Source organism: Gopherus evgoodei, chromosome 8 (genome assembly GCF_007399415.2).
Source record: "Gopherus evgoodei ecotype Sinaloan lineage chromosome 8, rGopEvg1_v1.p, whole genome shotgun sequence".
In the NCBI taxonomy this organism is placed as follows: Eukaryota; Metazoa; Chordata; order Testudines; family Testudinidae; genus Gopherus; species Gopherus evgoodei.
This window is the reverse complement of record NC_044329.1, coordinates 15,292,535-15,312,248: the sequence shown is the minus strand read 5'-3', so window position 1 is coordinate 15,312,248 and position 19,714 is coordinate 15,292,535. Positions and strand designations below refer to the sequence as shown.

The window sequence follows — 19,714 nt, the reverse complement described above, 5'->3', positions numbered from 1 at the left end:
ATGAGTAGCTGCTTGTGGTACGGGAGGAGCACTGCCCTAGCAGAAGGTCCTGAACACATTTCGTGGGCCTGGTTTTCCTCCTGCTTAGAGCAATGTACATCAGGAGTAAGCTCTCCGAAGTCAGGAGGGTTACACTCTTGCAAAAAGAATGAAAGAGGAGAGCTCACTATGACTGAATCAGGTGCGAAGACTCCAGAAGCACAGGACCACTGACACTCCTTGCTCAGACAGCCTAGCTCCAAGAACCAGTGAGGAGGGACTGTGTCTCCCACAAAGAAGTTAGAACTGAAACTTGTGCAGATACTCCAGGGAGAGGTGACTTTTGGTGCATTGTCTCCCCCACTACCCCCTTCTGCTCCAATGCAGGGATAACCACAGTCTTTCTCCGCCCCCCCACCCATTGTCCTCAATCAGCTGATGAGTAGGGATATGGTTTTTAGGGTGGTGCAGATATAAGCAACAGGCCAATGACCTAGCCTTGTAAAATATGTTAGCAACATAACAAGGCAGCTTTTTTTGCAAACAGCATAACAGACAGGGATGGCAGAGCTTTGTTTATGCCCTCAGTGAGCTCAAGCAGAGTGGGAAGGATTAAATTCAGACCTGGATCCCGAGCAGGCAGATTGCCAAGAGCCCTCAAATCACATGAGGAAAATGGCAGGACAGGATACTCAGCACCTCCCAGGATCAGACCCCTTGGCAAATTTCCCTTGCTGCTGCACACATTTGATAAGGGATCCAGCCCTTCCTGTGGAACAGCATTACAATTCAATACTGGTGACATTTTGATGGAACTGGTAAAATTCTCTAATTTTTCCCCAAAGAGGCAAAACAGTAATTTTTTAAATTAATAATAATTATTATTATTAAAGTAGAAGTCTGATCCAAAGTCTATTGATGTCAATGGAGAGACTCTGGTAGATTTTAATAGACAATGGATCAGGCACTACGGTAAGTCATTTGGATTCTGGGAAATCGTCACCACTGTCTCAAGGCATATTTTCTATGATCTGAATATCTCAGTCACCAGGGATATCATGTAGTGCCAACTGGGCAGCACTTCAACATTCTTGGAATTATTTTCCTACATGTGCTGCAGTCAAGCTTCTTCCTTGTACAAGAAGCATTTATAAGAAATGGAAACAGTTTAAAGCTACCTTGCTGCAATTCACCGTCTGGATAACTGGAGGGAAATGATGACCCTTTGTTCTTTGTCTCATATAGAAGTCTGTGGACAAATTCTGCACGGATTTAACCCCACACAGCTGTGTTAGCACCATGGGTGGGACACGTATATTGCTGTGGGTGACACTGGCTCCTAAATCTGGGAACAATCATTGGATGCTCAGTATTAGGGAGCGGTGGGAGCTGTTCCATAGCTGAGATTGAAGGTAGCTTCCCATTTTTATATTCCCAGCCTAACTCCTGTAAGAAGTAACAATTGCCCCTAAATTGGGGGCAGGGTGAAGGGAGGAAGAGAAGGAGAAATGCAGGAGAGCAGGAGGTTGGAGGGTGAAGGGATAATAGAAGAGGTGGACAAAGAACTCTCAAGTGGGGTAGGAATTGGGGGTGGGTACTATGTTCCCTGGACTCAAGATGGAGGGTTCTTGGGGAAGGAAGAAGAGGAGTGCTCAGAGCGGGTGTAGGAGACTTGTTGAGCATGGAGAGAGTTAAAGGTGGTTCAAGGCACACTGGTGGCATGGAGGCAGGCAGAAGGAGGGCATGAAAAAGGTGCAGGGGGAAAAAAAGATATATGTTAAAGAGACTAGGGAACTGCAAGAGACCTGTGAGGCGCATGGAGAGAGGTGACAGGTGGGTGGACTGGGGAAGACAGACAAGTGCTTAGAAGGAGGGTGCGGGGAATGGAAAGCGGGGTGTTGGGCATAGAAAGGGTCAGGTGATGTGTGTGTGGGGGGAAAGAGACGAGATGTGTGATGATTTGGGGAAGCTGTGTATACTTTATGAATTCTGGTTGATATTAGGAAATTGTTACCGTGAAAACTACTTTGTCATCATGAATGCCCCTCTGTATCTGTGGGTTCCCCCATTGCTGAAAAAAGGCTGTGTCATCTCTTCTCCAGACCACAGCCAATGGAAAGTGGTCAACCTTATGACTGTGCTCTGACCATACAATAGTTACTTAAAATAGTGCCTGAGTAGGGAAAAAAGTTTGGCCAAATGATCTGCAGTGGTGGGGCTTTGGAGAGTGGAAATTCTCAAAGCAAGACAGAGATACGTGACCAAAGCAGGAGGGAAGGCTCAGGGATACACGCAGGAGAGGGCATGGAACAGAGAGGTCAAGTCAGAGAAGAAGAGCTGGGAGGAGAAGGCATAATGTGTCAGAACACAAACTATGCACTGGCAGAGAGGACTCTGGATGATCCCAAAGGACTCTGACCCCAGCCCAAAGAGTGCTTCAGATTGGTGAGGAAGTTGAAGCAGGGAGAGCTGGGTAGGATTTATTATTTGTGTATAGATCTATATATCTCTCTTGTGATTAAGTAAAGAACAATACTGTAGATTCCTGTGCAAAGACAGGGACAGTGCCTGTTCAAATTCTGGAGGCTTAAAACATTCAGGATCCAGCTGCTAGGTCCCCTCACTGCAGTCTGGTGAGTGGCATAGAAGTTTTCCAAGTGGATAAAGCCTCTGTCCCTAACACTATCCTCTAACCCAGGGATTGGCAACCTTTGGCACGTGGCTTGCGAGGGTAAGCACCCTGGTGGGCCGGGCCGGTTTGTTTCCCTGCTGCGTCCGCAGGTTTGGTCAGTTGCAGCTCCCACTGGCCACAGTTCGCTGCTCCAGGCCAATAGGGCCTGTGGGAAGCAGCGCAGGTTGGGGGACATACTGGCTGCAGCTTCCTGCAGCCCCCATTGGCCTGGAGCAGTGAACTGTGGCCAGTGGTAGCCGCGATTGGCCGAACCTGCGGACGCGGCAGGTAAACAAACTGGCCAGCCTGCCAGGGGGCTTACCCTGAACAAGCGGCAAACCGGCTTTGAGAACCACTGATGTAGAAGACCTCTTACAAAGAAGTGGGAAGTTAAGGATTAGCAGCCAGTAGGGTGTGTTACCAGTTGTTGTAGTGAGTCATAAAACCAGTGTCTCTGTTAAATCTAATATCTAGCAGAGTTAGGAATCTAAGTTCCCAGGCTCATCTTTTGAAGATAGTGTGCAGGCATCCTTTGAGGATGAAGACTGAAGTATCCGGTTGATTATTTACTCAAGAGGATGGCCCAGTGGTTAAGGCAATAGCCTTCAATTTAGAAGAGTTGAAGTCAACTCCCTTCTCTGCTACAGACTGCGTGTGTGACTTTGGGTGAGTCATTTAGGGCTAGACTTTTAAAAGGTATTTTGCACCTGCTTTTAAAAAAATTGGCCTTTCGTCTCCCTGGGCCTAAATTCTGCCTCTCTAAAGTGAGGATAATAGGTCTACCCTACCTCACAGTGGTGCATGCAGATAAATATATTAAACATTATGAGGTGCTCAGATACCACAGTAATGAGGCCACGCAGATATGTAAGCTAATTCCATATCAAATAAAGTAGGACAAAGGAATGTAGTTCCTGGGTACATTAAGGAATGTGTGAATTCTTAGTTCTCATTATACACAACGTGCTGCTCCACTATGTGGAGCAGAATACTTTTTTTTATGAATGATCCATCCATTTCTTGAAGTGTGTTGATTACACAGTGTTTGCTGGTTTGTGTAAATATAGTGTGTCCACGTTTGTAATTTTTACTGTGTTAACTATATTGTTCAGTAATTACCCAAAGCAGTTTTGTTTGTTTTTTGTACTGAGTAAGGTTGTTAGTGTTTTAGTATATAAATGGGAACGAGAAATAGGATTTTAGGTCTCTCTCAGACTAATTAGAACGTAACGTACAAAGGTGTTTTATCTGATTTTTTATTTCTTGGTCCCAGACAAGAAGCAAACAAATGAAACAAAACAAGCACCACCCCTGATTTGGGTAAAATCCTTTGCAGGTCACTCTGAGTGGGATCCTGCAGCAGAATGTGGATCTATGGGCCAAATTCTGCTCTCACTTAAATTGCATTGCACTGAGTGGAGTTACTGCTGATTTAACTCTTTTAAGCAAGAGCAGAGTTGAGATCAAGGTGTTACTCTCCCTTTGTGTATTCCTACTCTGCATTTATTTTGCTTCCCAGTATAAGTGCCTACTCACAGCCCTAGATGATTTTATAGATTTAACATACATAGCAAAGAAGATTACGTTATGCACCACACACAGCGCAGCTGCTCAAGACACAGTAAAACATGTAATACTGAAGAATACTGGTCCACCAGACCTGAAAGGCCTAGAATAGCTATTCTTAAATTGACCTGCAAAAAAAAAAAAATAAAAGGAGGGGGGCAGATTTGTGCCGTTTCCCCTGCCCAATCTTTATTATGTATAAAGAAGCTTTTAATATTTTCCCATTAAATCATCAGATCATAGCTACTTCCCCCCCACCACCTCCTGAAAGACTATTGGATGACTGGACATACATAGGATGACATAAAACCCACTCTGCAAATGACCCCTGATTAGTTCAGCTAATAAGTGATTTATATTTACCGTTGGCAGCTCTTGTTTTGCATGCCTGCTTTTGTTAGCATCTGTTCAATTCAAATGCCTGAGAAACAACTGAGAGAAAAGATGTTTTTGTTCAAAGTTCAACATCTTGAGCCCCTCCATTCAGAGATGAGAAAAATGATACAATCGTAAGAATTTAAAAAATAGTTTTTGGAAGCAATATAAGCGTTCATGCTTCAAGGCAAAAAACAAACCTCTAATGCAGTAGTTCTGTGGACCACTGGGAGTCTGCAGACTAAGCTCTGGTCTACACTGGGACGGGGGAGAATTGATCTAAGTTACGCAACTTCAGCTTCGTGAATAATGTAGCTGATGTCAACTTACTTAGATAATGAGTCGACTACTGCCATTCCCTCGTCAACTCTGCCTGTGCCTCTCGTGGCGCTGGAGTACAGGAGTCAACAGGAGAGAGCTCAGGGGTCGATTTATCGCGTCTAGACTAGACATGATAAATCGATGCCCGCCGATCAGGTGGGTAGTTTAGATATACCCTAAGTCTAAATTTTCCAAAAGGGGTCTGCATTTCCATTAAAAAATTTTTAGGGGTCTGCAAATGAGAAAAAGGTTGAGAACCACTGCTCTAATGGAACCTTTAGGAAGAAAATTTCCCTGTGGTCAGATTATTGCATAACTGCCACCTGTAGGTTTCTTGTAACCTCCTCTTGTAACCAAGTAGATGGTATTGGCCATTATCAGTGGTGATAGGATACAGTCCTAATCTAGAATGTCAATTCCTATATACCTAAAACTCATGATCTCTCTCTCTCTCTCAAGACCTCCAACACAGCCAGAGAAGGTCATACTCCACATTCTGGTACTTCTAAAGTTTACAAGCAAGCAGAAAACAGGGCTTTAAAATAAAACAAACAAATCTTTCTGTCTAGCTTTACATAACAAAAGTCAGTGAAAAAAGGTAAATAAACTTCCTCCTCCTTTGCAGGTCACCTTTAGAATTGAATGTTACAGCATTTCAGATCAATTGTAGCTCATTGTCTGGAAGTGGAAAATGTGTTTGTTGCCCCTGATTGGGCAAGAATTGCACATAACAGTCTCATTTTTGCTGCCTTGTCTCCCTGTCTCCATACTGACCTGCTTATTTGTCTCGTCTACCGGTTAGGCCTGGTCTTTTAGACTGTAAGCTCGTTGGAGCAGGGACCGTCATTTTCTGTGTGTTTGTACAGCACCTTGCACAACAGGCTCTGACCTGGCTGACATGAAGGTCCTATCATAGCAAAAATGTTTAACAATATATACTAATAAAATTATAGACTGAAAAATTAAGAAAAATTGAGAGATTTCTGATTTTTGCTTCTTTCTTTAGAATCTAAGCTTTACTTTTTTAGATTATGCTTGTGTTTTTCATCATGAAAACAGCAGGCAGATGCTGTTAACCTAGATTTGCAAAAAGTCCCAAACCTACCTTCCTCTTAGATGTGAGCTTCATACCTTACTTGGGGACCATTAAAATGCTAGCATGAAATGACTAATGACATTTCAAAATGACCTCACTCTCTGCTAGAATCAAGTCATCGGTAAAAACAGCGTACCCAGTTCTGCTCTCAGGGACCAATCAAACTCTCTCAAAATAAATGGGAGTCTCTCTGTTGACTTCAGTCGTGTGAATCAAGCCCTCACCTCCCATGTGCCTGCCCAGAGGCATACAGGAGGAGAAGAAATGGTTACCCTTCTTTCTTTAGGATAGTTATTTCAAAGCAACACGTCCCTGACACACTGCCGAAGCTGGAGAGACGGGGGGATGCTTTCCTTCCCAATGTTTGCAAAGTGTCCTTGTCTCCCAGTCCCTCCTCCTCCATAGTGATAGCTTTGGAGGTCAGGTACATAGGATGAATTTTAAAATTGCTGCTACAAGCAACTGTACGTATCGCCTGGCAGATGGATGCTGTGGAAGTAAAAAATGTCTTGGGACTCAGTGGAGAATTAAGCAATGTTCTATACCCCTATGGGCGTGAGAGACTGAAACCAGATCTCAACTAAGAGTTCTATGAACAGACACACCAAAGTAAAATTCCATCTATGCTACAACAATAACCAAATTAAAAGGACCCAGTTAAGATTGTCCAGGTTTTTAAGCTGGTCACAGGGCATGGTCAAGTTTTGTCTACACTACCACTTTTCACCACAGTGAAACCAGATGGGGACTATGTTATCAGCAGCTCCCCTGACTTAATTATTTTTATAGTGTGCACAGAGACTTGTTTGGTGCCTGCATTCAGAGAGGCCCATACCTGCTTCTTTTAGACCCAATGTGCATTCCCTGAACATTCAACACTGCTAGGTTTTGAGTTCTCAGTTAGTGCAGGATCAGCCCCTTACTGAGATGGACTGTCATTTTAAAGACATACCAGTAACTTCACCTTACTTTGACTCAAGAAACTGAGCAAACAGGCTCTTAACTGTCACTACATGCTACAAAAAAGTTTAAAAAGAAAAAAGGAAATCAGGAACATTCCCCACATATTCCTTTTTCCTGCTATTTTCCTCTGGCTTGGTTTCCACTGGTCATCATAGCTGCTTTTTATTCCAGGTGCTGCTACATACTTTCTTACGTAACTCTAACATTGACTAAATATATTCATGGTTGCAAGGTCCACCTTAGGACTCATGAACTGTGTTATTGGTGAGTCTTTCTTTCTAGTTTGTACTAAATTGATGCCCTAGAATGGTGTTAAGGGTCAGTCTTTTCAATGAGATGTTAAAACAGCATCAATCCTTCCCAGTTGGTTATAGTCCCACAATCCTTTTTGCAAGAGTTTGGAATGTTAACTCTGACATCCTGGCCAAATAGGGTTTTTTGCAATTTCAGCTGCATGCAGTATTTTCATTCACTTCCTGTTCTAAATTGTTAGTGTTGTTATGTGCTTTCAGACAAGCTGCTGCTCTCCCCTGCCACCCCCACTGCCATATTTCAGGGGTGGATTCAACAATTTTTGTGTGTAGCATCCTAGTCGGTCTGTTAAGCGCTTTAGGAGCTGTTAGAATGAAAGGTAATATTAGCATGTAAGATTTTATGCAGAGGGACCTGGTCTAATGGTCTGAGCAAGGGACTAGGAGCCAAGTTCTCTTGATTTCCAGCTGTGCCTCTCTGACTTTGCACAAGTCATCTAACCTTTTATGCCTTAATTTCTCTCTCTGTCTCTCTGTAAAATGGACATAATACTTGCCACACACAGAGGTGATGAGGCTTAGTTCTTTAGTGTTCATGTAGCGCTTGGAGGTCCTCAGAGGGAAGGCACCCAGAGCACAGAGTATCACTAGTAATGCCAACACATCTTGCACTGCATAAAGGTGTGCAAGAGAGAAGATCCCTGCCCCAAAGACCATGCAAAAGGAGCCCAGAACTGGCAGTGGGACACAGCCCCCAGATCCATATTTGGCTTCAAGCCCCTCAGAAGTACAGGGATGGATCTGACCAGTTAGAGAAACTGGGACAGTGGGACCCAGACCGTGTCTGCCCCCCAGGGATAGGGGCAGGGGTTGGGTCCCAGCTGCAATGAGACAGGACCCAGGGGCCACCTGCTCCTGTGACACTGATGGGTGCACGGTGGGTGGGGAGGCAGTTTCAGACTCAAGGAGCCTCTCACGTCTCCCCCCTTCCCTCCACTCCCACACCCTGGGAGCAGCACGGAGACGGGCGGGGGAGGGGCAGCCGTACTTCCCCTTCAGCCTCTAGTGCTACAACAGCCTGATTTCCCCGAAATGATGCTCGCCAGCCAGCCAATGAGCGGAGGGCGGAGCCTAGCCAAGCCTCTGGGCGAATGCTGATTGGTCGGCAGGAGACGTTCAGGCCAAGCAAGCGGGGAATCCCGACTAGCGTTAGGATATACCGAGACCACCCCGCTCCGCAGCCTGCAGAAGTGGCGGCTCGTTCACAGGAGGTGGATCTGCCGGCTGACTGGGCACCTTTGCAGGGCTGTGCACTGGGGACCGGAGAGCAAGGTGGGTCACGCCTGGTGCAGCTAGCAGCCGCCGAGTCAGAGGTCTGCTTCCCCCTCCTGCCGGGAGCACTCGCTGCAGGACAACTTCGGAACTGGAGTGGCAGGACTTTGCAAACAGCATTCGGTCCTGTAACCAGGGAGGCCAACAGGGAAATAGTAGGAAAGCTACTTGCGCACGGAGGCTTGGCAAGGCAAGGGATGCAATTAGTATTTTTAGTCGTGCGAGCCAGGGGACAGAGAGCAAAGACCAGTCGCTGGAAGCTTGCATGGCAAGTAGCATGCAATAAATGGCCGTAGCCCTGCAAATCAACTTCTGAACTGGTAAAACGAGGAATTTAGTGATTTTGCAGACACTTAAGCTGCTGTGCACGTTAGAGGTTCAGTCACATTCTGGTGACAATTTATCTTGTTAGGGAGGAAAGGGTGTGTTGTTGTTTTGACGTGTATGTACAGTTATGTGTAATGCAAAGACACAGTAAATAGCACCTCTAATTCTGTGCTTGGGCATCAGATTGCTTTCTGAGGTGATGTAGAGGAAGAGAGTAAGACAAATACGAGCAACTGTGTGACAACAAAGGGTGCTGTTGCTGCTCTCCGATACACAGGAAGTAAAGGCTGAAAATAAAGTCATGCTTTTGGCTTCAACACCGGAGAGCAGCGTTCACAGGCAACAGAGAGAATTAAAGCATTTGAATGCAGATGAGGTTGGGAAAAGCTAAAAATAGGCAAGGTTTATGGGGAAAGATCTGTGGGACCAACAAATAAAGAATCAAATCTTCAGGCATTTGCAGAACTGGCCACAAAAGAGGTGATTGCTGTATTTTATGATTTTGTGAATTGGAGGATTGTTTGTTCGGATGAGCTATGTTGCAAATTAACATTTAAGGATGTGAAATTCAGGTGTATAATTATTAGCTAGAGAAATATAAGATCACGGGATGTATTTTGAAAAGTATTTTGCACTTTGGAAATATATGTTGTATAAATATGCGTATGAATACAACTTTAAACAAAAAAAATCGCAACAAAACTGTTGGCGCTAGCACAATTGATGGCATCGTTTTAGTCTCACAAAAGCAATAATAAGTAAAATGAACACCCACAAACTGTGCCAAATTAATGGCAAAGCTCTAATTTTAGACCTACCAGTGCAGGGAAATGCTGAATGCATGCATGTTTAATTCACCCATCTGAATCTGAGTAACACAAGGGTCTTGGAGAAAAGTATAACCATTCTGTATTAGAATTTGCCCAACAGAGTGAGGTAGTGAGAGTGGACGTCAGAAACCGTAGTGTATTGGCTGCTTAGGAATCAAAATTGTTGCATAACATTTCTTCATGTTAGCATAATCTATTGTGTCAGTACATTCATGAGGAACAGTAAGCATATGGTGACAGGACCGGTGCCTTTCTGTGTATGTGTACAGAGGGTCTGATTGGGTTTGGGGCCTCTGGATGCTATTATCAGACACAATCCCTCATAAATATAATTTGCTCTTCAGGATTGCTTGCAAATATTTAGTAATGCTATTCTCAGTCACAAACATTGCATTCCTGTTTCAGTTTCTAGACTTGTCATTAAGTATGAAGGAGCTATATAAAGCTGAAAATAATGTCAGTTGAGTCTTTTTTAGTCAAGAACCACTACTAGCTTGAAATTGTCTAATTAACTGTGTTTTACAACAGGACTCCAAGCATCATTCCTTGAGTTCAGTTTTGCAGCCCTTCTTTAAGCCTATCCTAGCACCAAAACTAAATACTAATGTCCACATGGAGGCCATACAGGCAGGAATGTGTTACAGGAAAAGAAGGAGCCCAGTAGAAAAGCTGCATGTTAACTTGGATAAAGTAATTGATCTCCTCTCCCATTATAAAGGGAGGTTGGGTTATGTAAGCCTAACCCCACTGGCAGCCCACTGAAGCTGTTGAGGAAGGTCTATTATTTGTAAAACACTGAATTCTATTGTTTTTGGAAATGCTGATATTTCCGTGTAAAAAACAAGACAAGAAATATATTTATGACAGTAGATCTTAGTGCAAGGAAAACTTTGTAGCAAGTGCACCATTTATAGACTAATCTACTGCACTTTTTTTTTTTTAAAAAAAGGTAAACATTAATGATAGGGGAAACTTGGCACTGAAATAAGTGGCAACGAAAAGACAAGTAACAAAGACACTCCCTCAGAAAGAATTTTTTTGCTAGTCTATAATTCCTCTGGAGCCTAACACTCACGCTTCACACACACACACACACACACACACACACACACACACACACACACACACACACACACATCCTCAGCCACTTACAAAGATTTTAAGAATTTTTTTTAATTTAGTGTTCATGAGACGCGTGGGCGTGATAGCCCTGGAGATGGACACCCATTGTTTAGTACGGCACAGGACAAGTTCAGCACAGGACTTAGCAATTCACACTGCCTTGCCAGTGTGCCTTGGCCACAACCCAGAGTGACTAACATTGTGGGTGCGAAGAGAGGAGTTCAGAGTCCATGAACCTTTGACTTCTTGCGTTCTGCACCCAGCCTGGTGTTGGTAGCTCGTGAGATGTGGCAATTTTGCTCACTGGGTAAAGCTCTGAGACCAAACTCTTTTCACATAAGCCACCAAACAGCACCTGACAGTCATACTTCTTTCTCACTACAGGTCTGAGTTCTGAAAGGTATCGTAGGTGGGAAGAGCTCTGCATCGCAGTACCAACCTCCAGAGCCATCCAGTTTCCCAAATTCTATCATTTTATTTCTCCATGAAAGGGATAATGTAGCCAGATTAGAACAAAAATTGCCATTCAGAAACTGCCAAGATTTTGGAAGAGAAATTGTTTATTGATTCTGGACCGAGTTTGGGCTTTGTTGAAAGACTGCCCAGGAGGAGTGTTAAGAGTAAGCATGAGGGATGTCATTACAAAATGCCCAGCTTACCAGAATATTTAACTCTTTTGCTTACCTATATTTATTACTTTCCTTTCACAGACAACATGCCAGTAACAAGAATGCGTATGAGGCCATGGCTGGAGTTGCAGATTAATTCCAATCAAATACCAGGATTGGTGTGGATCAACAAGGTGGGTTTCTTGGTCATTACTTTCGTATCTTTAATCATCCTCATCCTTGTATTCTTAGCTGATGTTATATAAAAAAAATCAAGGTCACATCAATAGATTAAAAGAAAATGGAAAGAGTTTACATGCACGACATAAAATAGCATTTTTGTTATCAGAAAACGGTAGCTGTAATTGATCATGATAAATGGAGTGGACCTGACTTTTATTGGGGAAGTACTACGAAGGAAAAAAAATTGAGAGAGCAGTCAGATCATAACATTGGGAGCCAAGAACATCTGAGATCTGCCTCTAACTTGGGTCAAGCCATTTATCTCAGTTAAGGAATCAGTGTTACAGTCTCAACCACTGAATGGGACTTTAGGCCAAATCTTGAGAGATATTGAGCATCTGAACCATTGACTTCAGTACTGCATGCCCATCACTTCACTGAGAATTACAACCATATGAAACTCACCCACAACAAGATTATTTAGGTTTATCCTCATTGATTCAGGACTTTTTGCTCATTGAATATTTTAAACTTTAAAGTGTCTTGAAGTGCGTATGAAAGGAGCTATCTGAGCTAAATTAATGTTGCACTGTAAGAAATACTTTTCTTTTGATGTATGTAGTTCCTTATTGTTAATTTTTAAAAAGATTCTTTGCAGACAGAGAAAGACACCTAAGAATTTTATGATAAACGTAAGGATCAGAGAGAAACCAACAGACCAAGGTAGTTCTGGGCTGAGGCTGGCACTGTCCCTCATAGCTATAATATCTTGTTATACAGCTCTGTGAAACTCAGAACCCTTGGGGAATGTTACATGGGATGTAGAACGTAGATGGTACTAAGTGAATGCTACCTTAGGATCTGGTGGCAGCCTTAAGGCAGAGTTCCCTTGGTGTGGCGGAGTTATCTTGGATTAAGTCCATATTTAGTCACAAATGGGTGTATGTTATATTCTCTGTATTCAAAACTGCATTGTTTAACTACAGGATAAGATGATGTTCCAGATCCCATGGAAACATGCAGCTAAACATGGCTGGGATATAGATAAAGATGCCTGTCTTTTCCGAAGCTGGGCCATCCATACTGGTACGTGCTGGTTTTAAAATTCTGTCACAAACAGATAGAGCCTAATTCTGCCCTAATCTACGTCCCATGTGACTATATCGACTGCCTTATATGACTGAAATGGAACACAAATTAGTTCTTTTGGGTCTGATTTCTGCAGAATCTCTGAATACTTACGCACCACCTCTTATTTATAGGGAGATACAAGGTAGGCGAGAAAGAGCCGGATCCCAAAACTTGGAAGGCAAATTTCCGCTGTGCCATGAATTCACTGCCTGATATTGAGGAAGTGAAGGACAAAAGTATCAACAAAGGCTGCAGTGCAGTCCGAGTTTACAGGATGCTACCACCCTTAACAAAGCTTCAGAAAAAAGGTAGGTGTGTTATAGCCTATCCTCAACATAATTTGCCTTAAGGGGACCATTACTGCAGTTAATAGTCTGTTTATGTTTCCTGTTCTGCTTGTGAACAGGTACAGTATAAATTCCTTGATAGAAGTAAAGTATTGCTATGAATATGCAGGATTATTACATTGCTAAATATTACTTCAAATGTTTAGCTGCTTTCATCCCAAGATCTCATAGCAATTTTTTGAAAATTAATTCATTGTCACAATACCCCTAATGGGATCACTTCATCGGGCACAGAAGTGCGCTCCCCTTAGGGGTGGGAAGAATACAGCAGTCACTGCTGTCACTGAAATCAATGGCAAAACTCCCAGAGCATGATCATGCCCTTGCAGCGCAAAGCATCACTACACAGAGCAATTGCGGTCATGTAAGATTGGAACCATCAGAAGTGCCTGCAGGCTCTTTCTCACTGTCACCTTGTTTTTTCTTTCACAGAAAGGAAGTCAAAGTCATCTAGAGAGTCAAAAAACAGGAGTAAGAGAAAGGTACGTATTAACTCTAGCAGCTAAAGGAGTCAGAGGTTTGCTTTGAAATTTTGGCATGTGGGAACAAATAGATCACATCTTGGTCTAATAGATCTTTCATTCAATGCACGTATCTTTATAGTCATATGAAGACCAGAGGATGGATGAGGCAGTAGAAGCACAGAACAGCAGCAGTCTACCAGATGACCACAGTGGTTATACAGTTCACAGCTATGCAGAACAGGAAGTGGAGATTGAGGACGCCTCCATCACCCTAGGTGAGATTCAATTTTAATTCTTCAAACTTAGCAGAATGTGCTGCACTTACCAAACCCCAGTATATGAGATCTCGGCATCATAAGCAGAGCGAACAGTGGCTTTTCCTGGGCAGCTATATAATGGGATATATACAATGTGTTATTGCATGGACTGTGAGGGACTGGAGGCTATTCTGAAACAGAAAGCCTTTGCATTTCCTAAAAATTCTAACTCTTCCTTTCTGTGTATTCCATAGATCTCTCATCGTGTGATATGAACACAATGACAGATTGGAGAAGTTCAATGGAAATAGCAATGGCTGACAGCACAAATGATCTTTACCAGCTTCAAGTGTCACCTTTGGCTTCATCTTCTGAAGGTTGGTATTTTATTGGTTTAAACCTCAGGTCAACCAGATAATCCTACCACTGCTGGTTTCAGGGGCAGAAGCAGGACATGCAGCTGCATGGGGGGCCAGAAAAAACAATAGGCCCTTCAAGTACAAATGGCAAGATCTAGCATGCGTTCCAGGATTAATGGGATCTACTCATCTGTAGTCAATTTTATTATAAAAACAAAAAGCTTGAGTTTGTTAAAGTTGAGGGGCCTTATGTTGCAGCTCTTATACGTGCAAAACACCTGCTGAAGTCATTGGCAGTTTTGCATGCACAAGGACTGAAGGTTTGGATGAAAAATATTTTCATTAGCTGCCTGAACTGTGCTGGGATATCACATGTCTCAGACTCCTCATTTCCAGGTATAAAAGTGTCACCCTCAGGGATAAGGAAGAGATCCCTGATCTTGATGCATTGTTGCACAGTGCTTTGTACTTGAGGTCTCCAGGGGGAAAGATTTGTTCCCCCAACCTGCTGGGAGGCTGTAGAGCAGATGCACAGCCAGCCTACAATTGTCACTGAAGTTCATGACCTCTAACAGTAACGGGGTTTATAAGAGGACAGGGGAAGCTTGAGAATGATGGAAGCATCTAGTTGTGGATCAACTGTCCACTCCTCTGATGTGATCTACCCCAAAAAACCATGTCATATCACTGCAGGAGGAGGGGTACGCTAGGGGCTCAGAGTTTTCTAGAGTGGTGACCTCTATATCCTGCAGAAATTCCTAGGGCTTCCTGTTACCCATAGAGGTGGCAGAAGTGACCCTGAATCTGCTGGATTATAAGATGTTTTAGTGCTATTATGTCACTAGAAAATATGAAATAGTCTCTGGTGATAACTGAATGGAAAAGCAGGGAAGCTGATCTGTGATTTTTGCCAGTGAGGACACCGAGTTAACAGAAACATGTTTTTTCTTTTCCATATGTCTTTTTAAAACCTAACAGTAACAGATGATGATGCAGAAGAAATGAAAGAGCAACTTTACAAGGTAAAAAGATGATCGCTTCTTTTCAGAATAATATTGAATAAGTTGCTATTTGTATCAAGGGAGGAAGAGAAAACAAAACATATAAACAGAGTTAGGTGCACTGAGAACTTGTAAATAAAAATCCTATGTACAGCCAGGATATGGAGAACACACACAGGTGGAAATACTTAATATTCTTCTGTCGTCACTTTGGGAGAACGTGTGTCATTTTAGAGACAAAGATTGAAAAGCTGGGTGATGGATCAGAGACTCAGAAGACATTTACACTCTAGAAGGAATCTCTTCTATACCCCCAATTAATGTGGTGCATTTAAATCGAATTAGCTATACATCGAGGCACGTAACACATTAATCACTATTATTTATAAGCACCTTCCTTCTTGGGGTGTTCTCTTGGCATGTGTTCTGCATTAGCTTATCCCTACTTAAATTAATAGGAATTTTACATATATGAGCAAGGAGGGAAGTGAGTTTAGCATTTGTGAAAGAGAGGGGCTATTAGCAGTAAGCATAGTGTGGATAGGCTTTGTGCAAGCTTTCCTACAGGGGTCCTCAGTACTGATCTGTAGTACTTATACTAATCCAGTGTTAGCAATCTTGCGTGAAAATTGACAATTCCAGCAAACTGTGAGGTTGTTTTATGATGTGTATTCATAGTTATCTACATCATGATGAAATCTGCCCTCAAATTTAACTGCAATGCCAGCTGGCATCATTAGCCCTATGTAGGAAATATTATTGCTGCTGATCTGTTTGTCCAATAAGGTTTTATTTGTTCTCTTTAATGTCGTAAGGCCCACACATTTCAAACTTTTCCCTTTGTCTCTTACAGCTGTTTGAACAAGACTGGCATGCAACCAGTGTTGGTGGGAAAGGATATCTTACCAATGAGCCCGGCACACAAAACATCTGCAGCAACTTCAGCTACAAGGAGCAAGATTCTGAAATAGATACAACCTCAGGTACAAATCCCTTAATTTCTGAAGCAAAGTTACTTTAGAATACAACGAGAGACAGAGGGAGAAGCAGATTAAGCTCTTTATGCAAGATAGCTTTAAGTGGGGTGAAAAACCAAAAAGAATAGAGCAGTTCATGCATTACTGTGTTTTATTTTAGATTTCTGACCAGCATGGTAATTTCAAATTGAAGGCATTTGTTGGGGATTTTTTAAAAGACAATTTGTACTAGAAAATGTACCAGATTGGTGTTTAAAAGTTATATTTATATGCAGCCTTGGCCTGATTAGTGGGAATTCAGCACAGAAATATGTGCTTAACTCAATTTCCATTTTAGCCTTACAGATTACTTTTAATCTGTGTCAGTTTCCAGAGTTAAAGTTACCTAGCTGTATCACCAGTGAGAATGTTTTTAAAAAAAAATGGAAGTTGTAATAAGGATTTCAGCAAATTTAAAGCATTTTTAAGATAAAAATCTTGCTGATATAGTCAATTTTAGTCAGAGAACAATGTTTACATTTCATTATAGTATTATTAGTGTACATAAACTATTTTGCTGCTGCTGCCACACATGATAAATTTCTTTTCATTTCTGTTTGTTTGTTTGTTTGTTTGTTTTTTTTAGGGGAAATAGAGTTCAGATTTTGTACTGATCTGAAAAGCAGTCTAGAATTCTCTTGGCTGGACACAGTTCGATCTACTGGTATACAAGCCATTCCATGTAGCTTGTAAACTTCTCTTGCTGCCTCAGACTGTGAACTGCTTTACTTCGCTCCTCATGGGAGGCATTGTTTGTTACTGACTGTGTGAGAAGAAAGAACCTCTACTTTCCGTTTAGCTTCTGGGACTGAAGAGATCAAGTTAGCGAAACTCCCATTATTAAAAAACCTTAGCAGAACTGTGTGCACTGGAGTTGGTTGACTAAGCCATTGTCCTATAAAACTTAAAATTGCTTCCGATGTGAAGCTGTTCCTACATTAATGTGAAATGGGGTCCTGACCTCTTTGTTGGGATACAAGTGAAAGGTGCTGTAGGTCAGTAGAAGCTGGGCTAGGATCCCCATTTCTCTCTCATGACTTTTATATTCTAACTTAAAAGCACTGCTTTTGGAGGAGGTCATCTACAGTTTCATTTACTCTCCTTTACCAATCCAGTGCTTAGGGCTCACAGGGCAAAATTTGCCTATTCATGTTAGCTCTGGTTGATACGTACCTGGTGAAGTACTGCTGAGCTTGATGACAATCATTGGATTCAACAAAAATTGCACTAATTGACCCTCTTTCCTTTGATCACTCCAGCAAACATTTGACCGACAAATCAAATTCCTCACTTTTGTAAATATGTTTAATCCGAGAAAATGTGAAAATCAGCTACATGCTTTGCTTTGACATATTACAGTTATTCAGATGATCTGCTCATAGGACATTCTAGTTTGTTGTCATTATGCATGGCGTATACCAGTTTTTCATTTAATAATTATGAAAAAGCTGCCACACGTTGGGATCCATTCTTTTTTTGCACTGATGGGCATAACACTTTATTTATGCAGTGCCTTTCAAGGCAGCCACCTTAATGCTGTTCACTGCAATAGAGTACATAGACTACCATGTACTGTATATACCCAATGAACTGTGTAGAGAAGATCTTTAGAGAACAAAAAGATATAAGCCTATGCTGAGCAGTACAAAGTACAAAAAGGAGGGAAGTCTTTTGTGACTTATGCTTACGTATCTGGAAATACATCAAATCACTAATTGTAATTGAGCATTTTCCTGTACATAGTTGTGTATATAAAAAGTGTTGTACATTTGTTTTAATAAAAATGTTTTATATATGAAATGTATTTGATCTATTTGAAAGCTAATGCGAAAATGTGTTCTGGGTTGTTTGGGCATTTCCTGAGAATCAGATTGCTGGCAGAAATACTCCTGGTGTCACCATGTTTAAATATGGGGTCTGTTGTGATCCTGTTTGGTACCCAACAGAACACTTATTGACTTAAATGGGATTCCTTCCAGCACGAGTCAACTTGGAGCCATCGGCCTGGTCTGCACTGGAGACATTTTTAAAAGTTCCCATCATTGGAACCATTGGCTTATCTTTACCAGCATTAGCAATATTGAGAAACCCTAGTTTAGGTGAGCCACTTGCTGTCACTGATGCTTCAAGTACTATGCCGGTTAGACCTGCTCTGAGCAGCATTAGAGGGCATGGTACTTAAAAGAAAAAAGCACCAGTGGCCTGTCTGTGCTCTGGCTCCCCAATATGGCTAATTCCAGTGAAGTCAAGCTGGTATCGGTGGAGATGAGATGTTTTTAGAAGTGTCCTGAGTGTAGATATAGCCTAACAGGCTAGAGCACTCGAAATAGAAAAGCAAATAGACATTTAGCTGCAAAAAAGAAGCTTAACTTTGTACTTGGTTTTGTTTTTCCACATGCTGGATTGCAGTAAGCACTATGCTGCATTAGAAATCACTTCTTCTGGGGTGGATGGAGAGAAGGGGCGGATGGGGCAGCACATGTGGCCTGAGTTAGAGACACTGAAATCTGATACCTCTTACAACATGGTGTGTGGTACTATTGCTTACAGCACGGGTGTGCAGCCAAGTTTGGGACAATGCAAATTCAAGCTCCAGCTGAGGAAGACGCTGGGTCAGATCAGTCTCTGGGGTCAGTGACATGTTTGAGGAATAATACCCTTAGCCTGAAATGAGAAAAAAGCTTGGAGAAATCAGAAGACAGTTGGCAAGGATGCACACACAGACACAGCCAGTAAATAATGCTTCTATCCCATGGAAACTGGCCTTGATGTGCAGTGGGGTTAAGGTCATGGAAAATGCTGAACAAATATCAAAACATTTAGAGAAATTACTCTCTTGCTAAGGCTTGATGCTTCATTCCTTGCTTACTCAGGCAAGAGTCTTATGGACTCAAATGGGAAGTTTTGCTTGGAAAAAAAAGTAATACTGAAGCATCAAACCCTTAAACAAACACTAGGATAGGAAGTTCAGGCCAAGAAAGACCAAGATCTAAACACTCAGGGCCTGATCCAAAGCCCACTGAGGTAAATGGAAAGATTCCTATTGACTTCAATGGAGTTTGGCTCAGGCCCTTATTGGGCATGAAACAGAATGTAAAGGAACATGGGGAAGGGTAGCCCAATGGTCAAAAGTGGATCATGTAACTCCCCACTAATGGAGAGAGATACAGAGGAAAATAGAGAAATAAAAGTGAGGCCATAAAAATTAGAGGTTTACTGAAAACTAGCATATTTGTGCAGGATTGATGGCATCTGGAAGCACAGGGAATGAAGTGGTAAAGAAGATTATTTCATTGTCTGTCACTATCACCAACCCATACATTAACTTTGATGCAACTCAAAGTGGCAGACAACTGTGGGCAGTGGGAAAAGCACCTTTCTCCCAGCTAAGTATAAAAAATGTCACAAAAGGCTTTCCCCATCATCCTGGTATTGCTTGTGGGGTAGGTGCAGGAGGGGATCTTGTTGTTAACCCATTATGGCAATCAGCCTCTGTGCTTGCTGGTGCCCAACGG

General features: G+C 42.3%; 1 protein-coding gene across 2 annotated transcripts; it reads left to right on the top strand.

The window, feature by feature from the left end:
- The first annotated feature begins 8,417 nt into the window (after positions 1-8,417).
- On the top strand, positions 8,418-17,999 carry IRF1 (interferon regulatory factor 1). Of its 2 annotated transcripts, none has more exons than XM_030572003.1 (10): positions 8,418-8,554; positions 11,544-11,635; positions 12,611-12,710; positions 12,887-13,063; positions 13,535-13,584; positions 13,706-13,841; positions 14,078-14,200; positions 15,161-15,204; positions 16,037-16,166; positions 16,786-17,999. In XM_030572003.1, the coding sequence occupies exons 2-10, from the start codon at positions 11,549-11,551 to the stop codon at positions 16,890-16,892; spliced, it is 954 nt and encodes a 317-aa protein (XP_030427863.1). In that variant the 5' UTR covers positions 8,418-8,554; positions 11,544-11,548; the 3' UTR covers positions 16,893-17,999. The 2 variants fall into 2 exon arrangements, with proteins under 2 accessions (XP_030427863.1, XP_030427864.1); XM_030572004.1 differs by lacking the exon at positions 8,418-8,554 and adding an exon at positions 8,589-9,361.
- The last annotated feature ends 1,715 nt before the right edge of the window (positions 18,000-19,714 follow it).

Coding starts and splice junctions, on each gene's coding strand:
- IRF1 (XM_030572003.1), top strand. CDS start 11,549: ATGCCAGTAACAAGAATGCGTATGAGGCCATGGCTGGAGTTGCAGATT. Junction 12,711..12,886: donor AAGCTGGGCCATCCATACTG/GTACGTGCTGGT, acceptor TCTTATTTATAG/GGAGATACAAGGTAGGCGAG. Junction 13,585..13,705: donor AAAACAGGAGTAAGAGAAAG/GTACGTATTAAC, acceptor GTATCTTTATAG/TCATATGAAGACCAGAGGAT.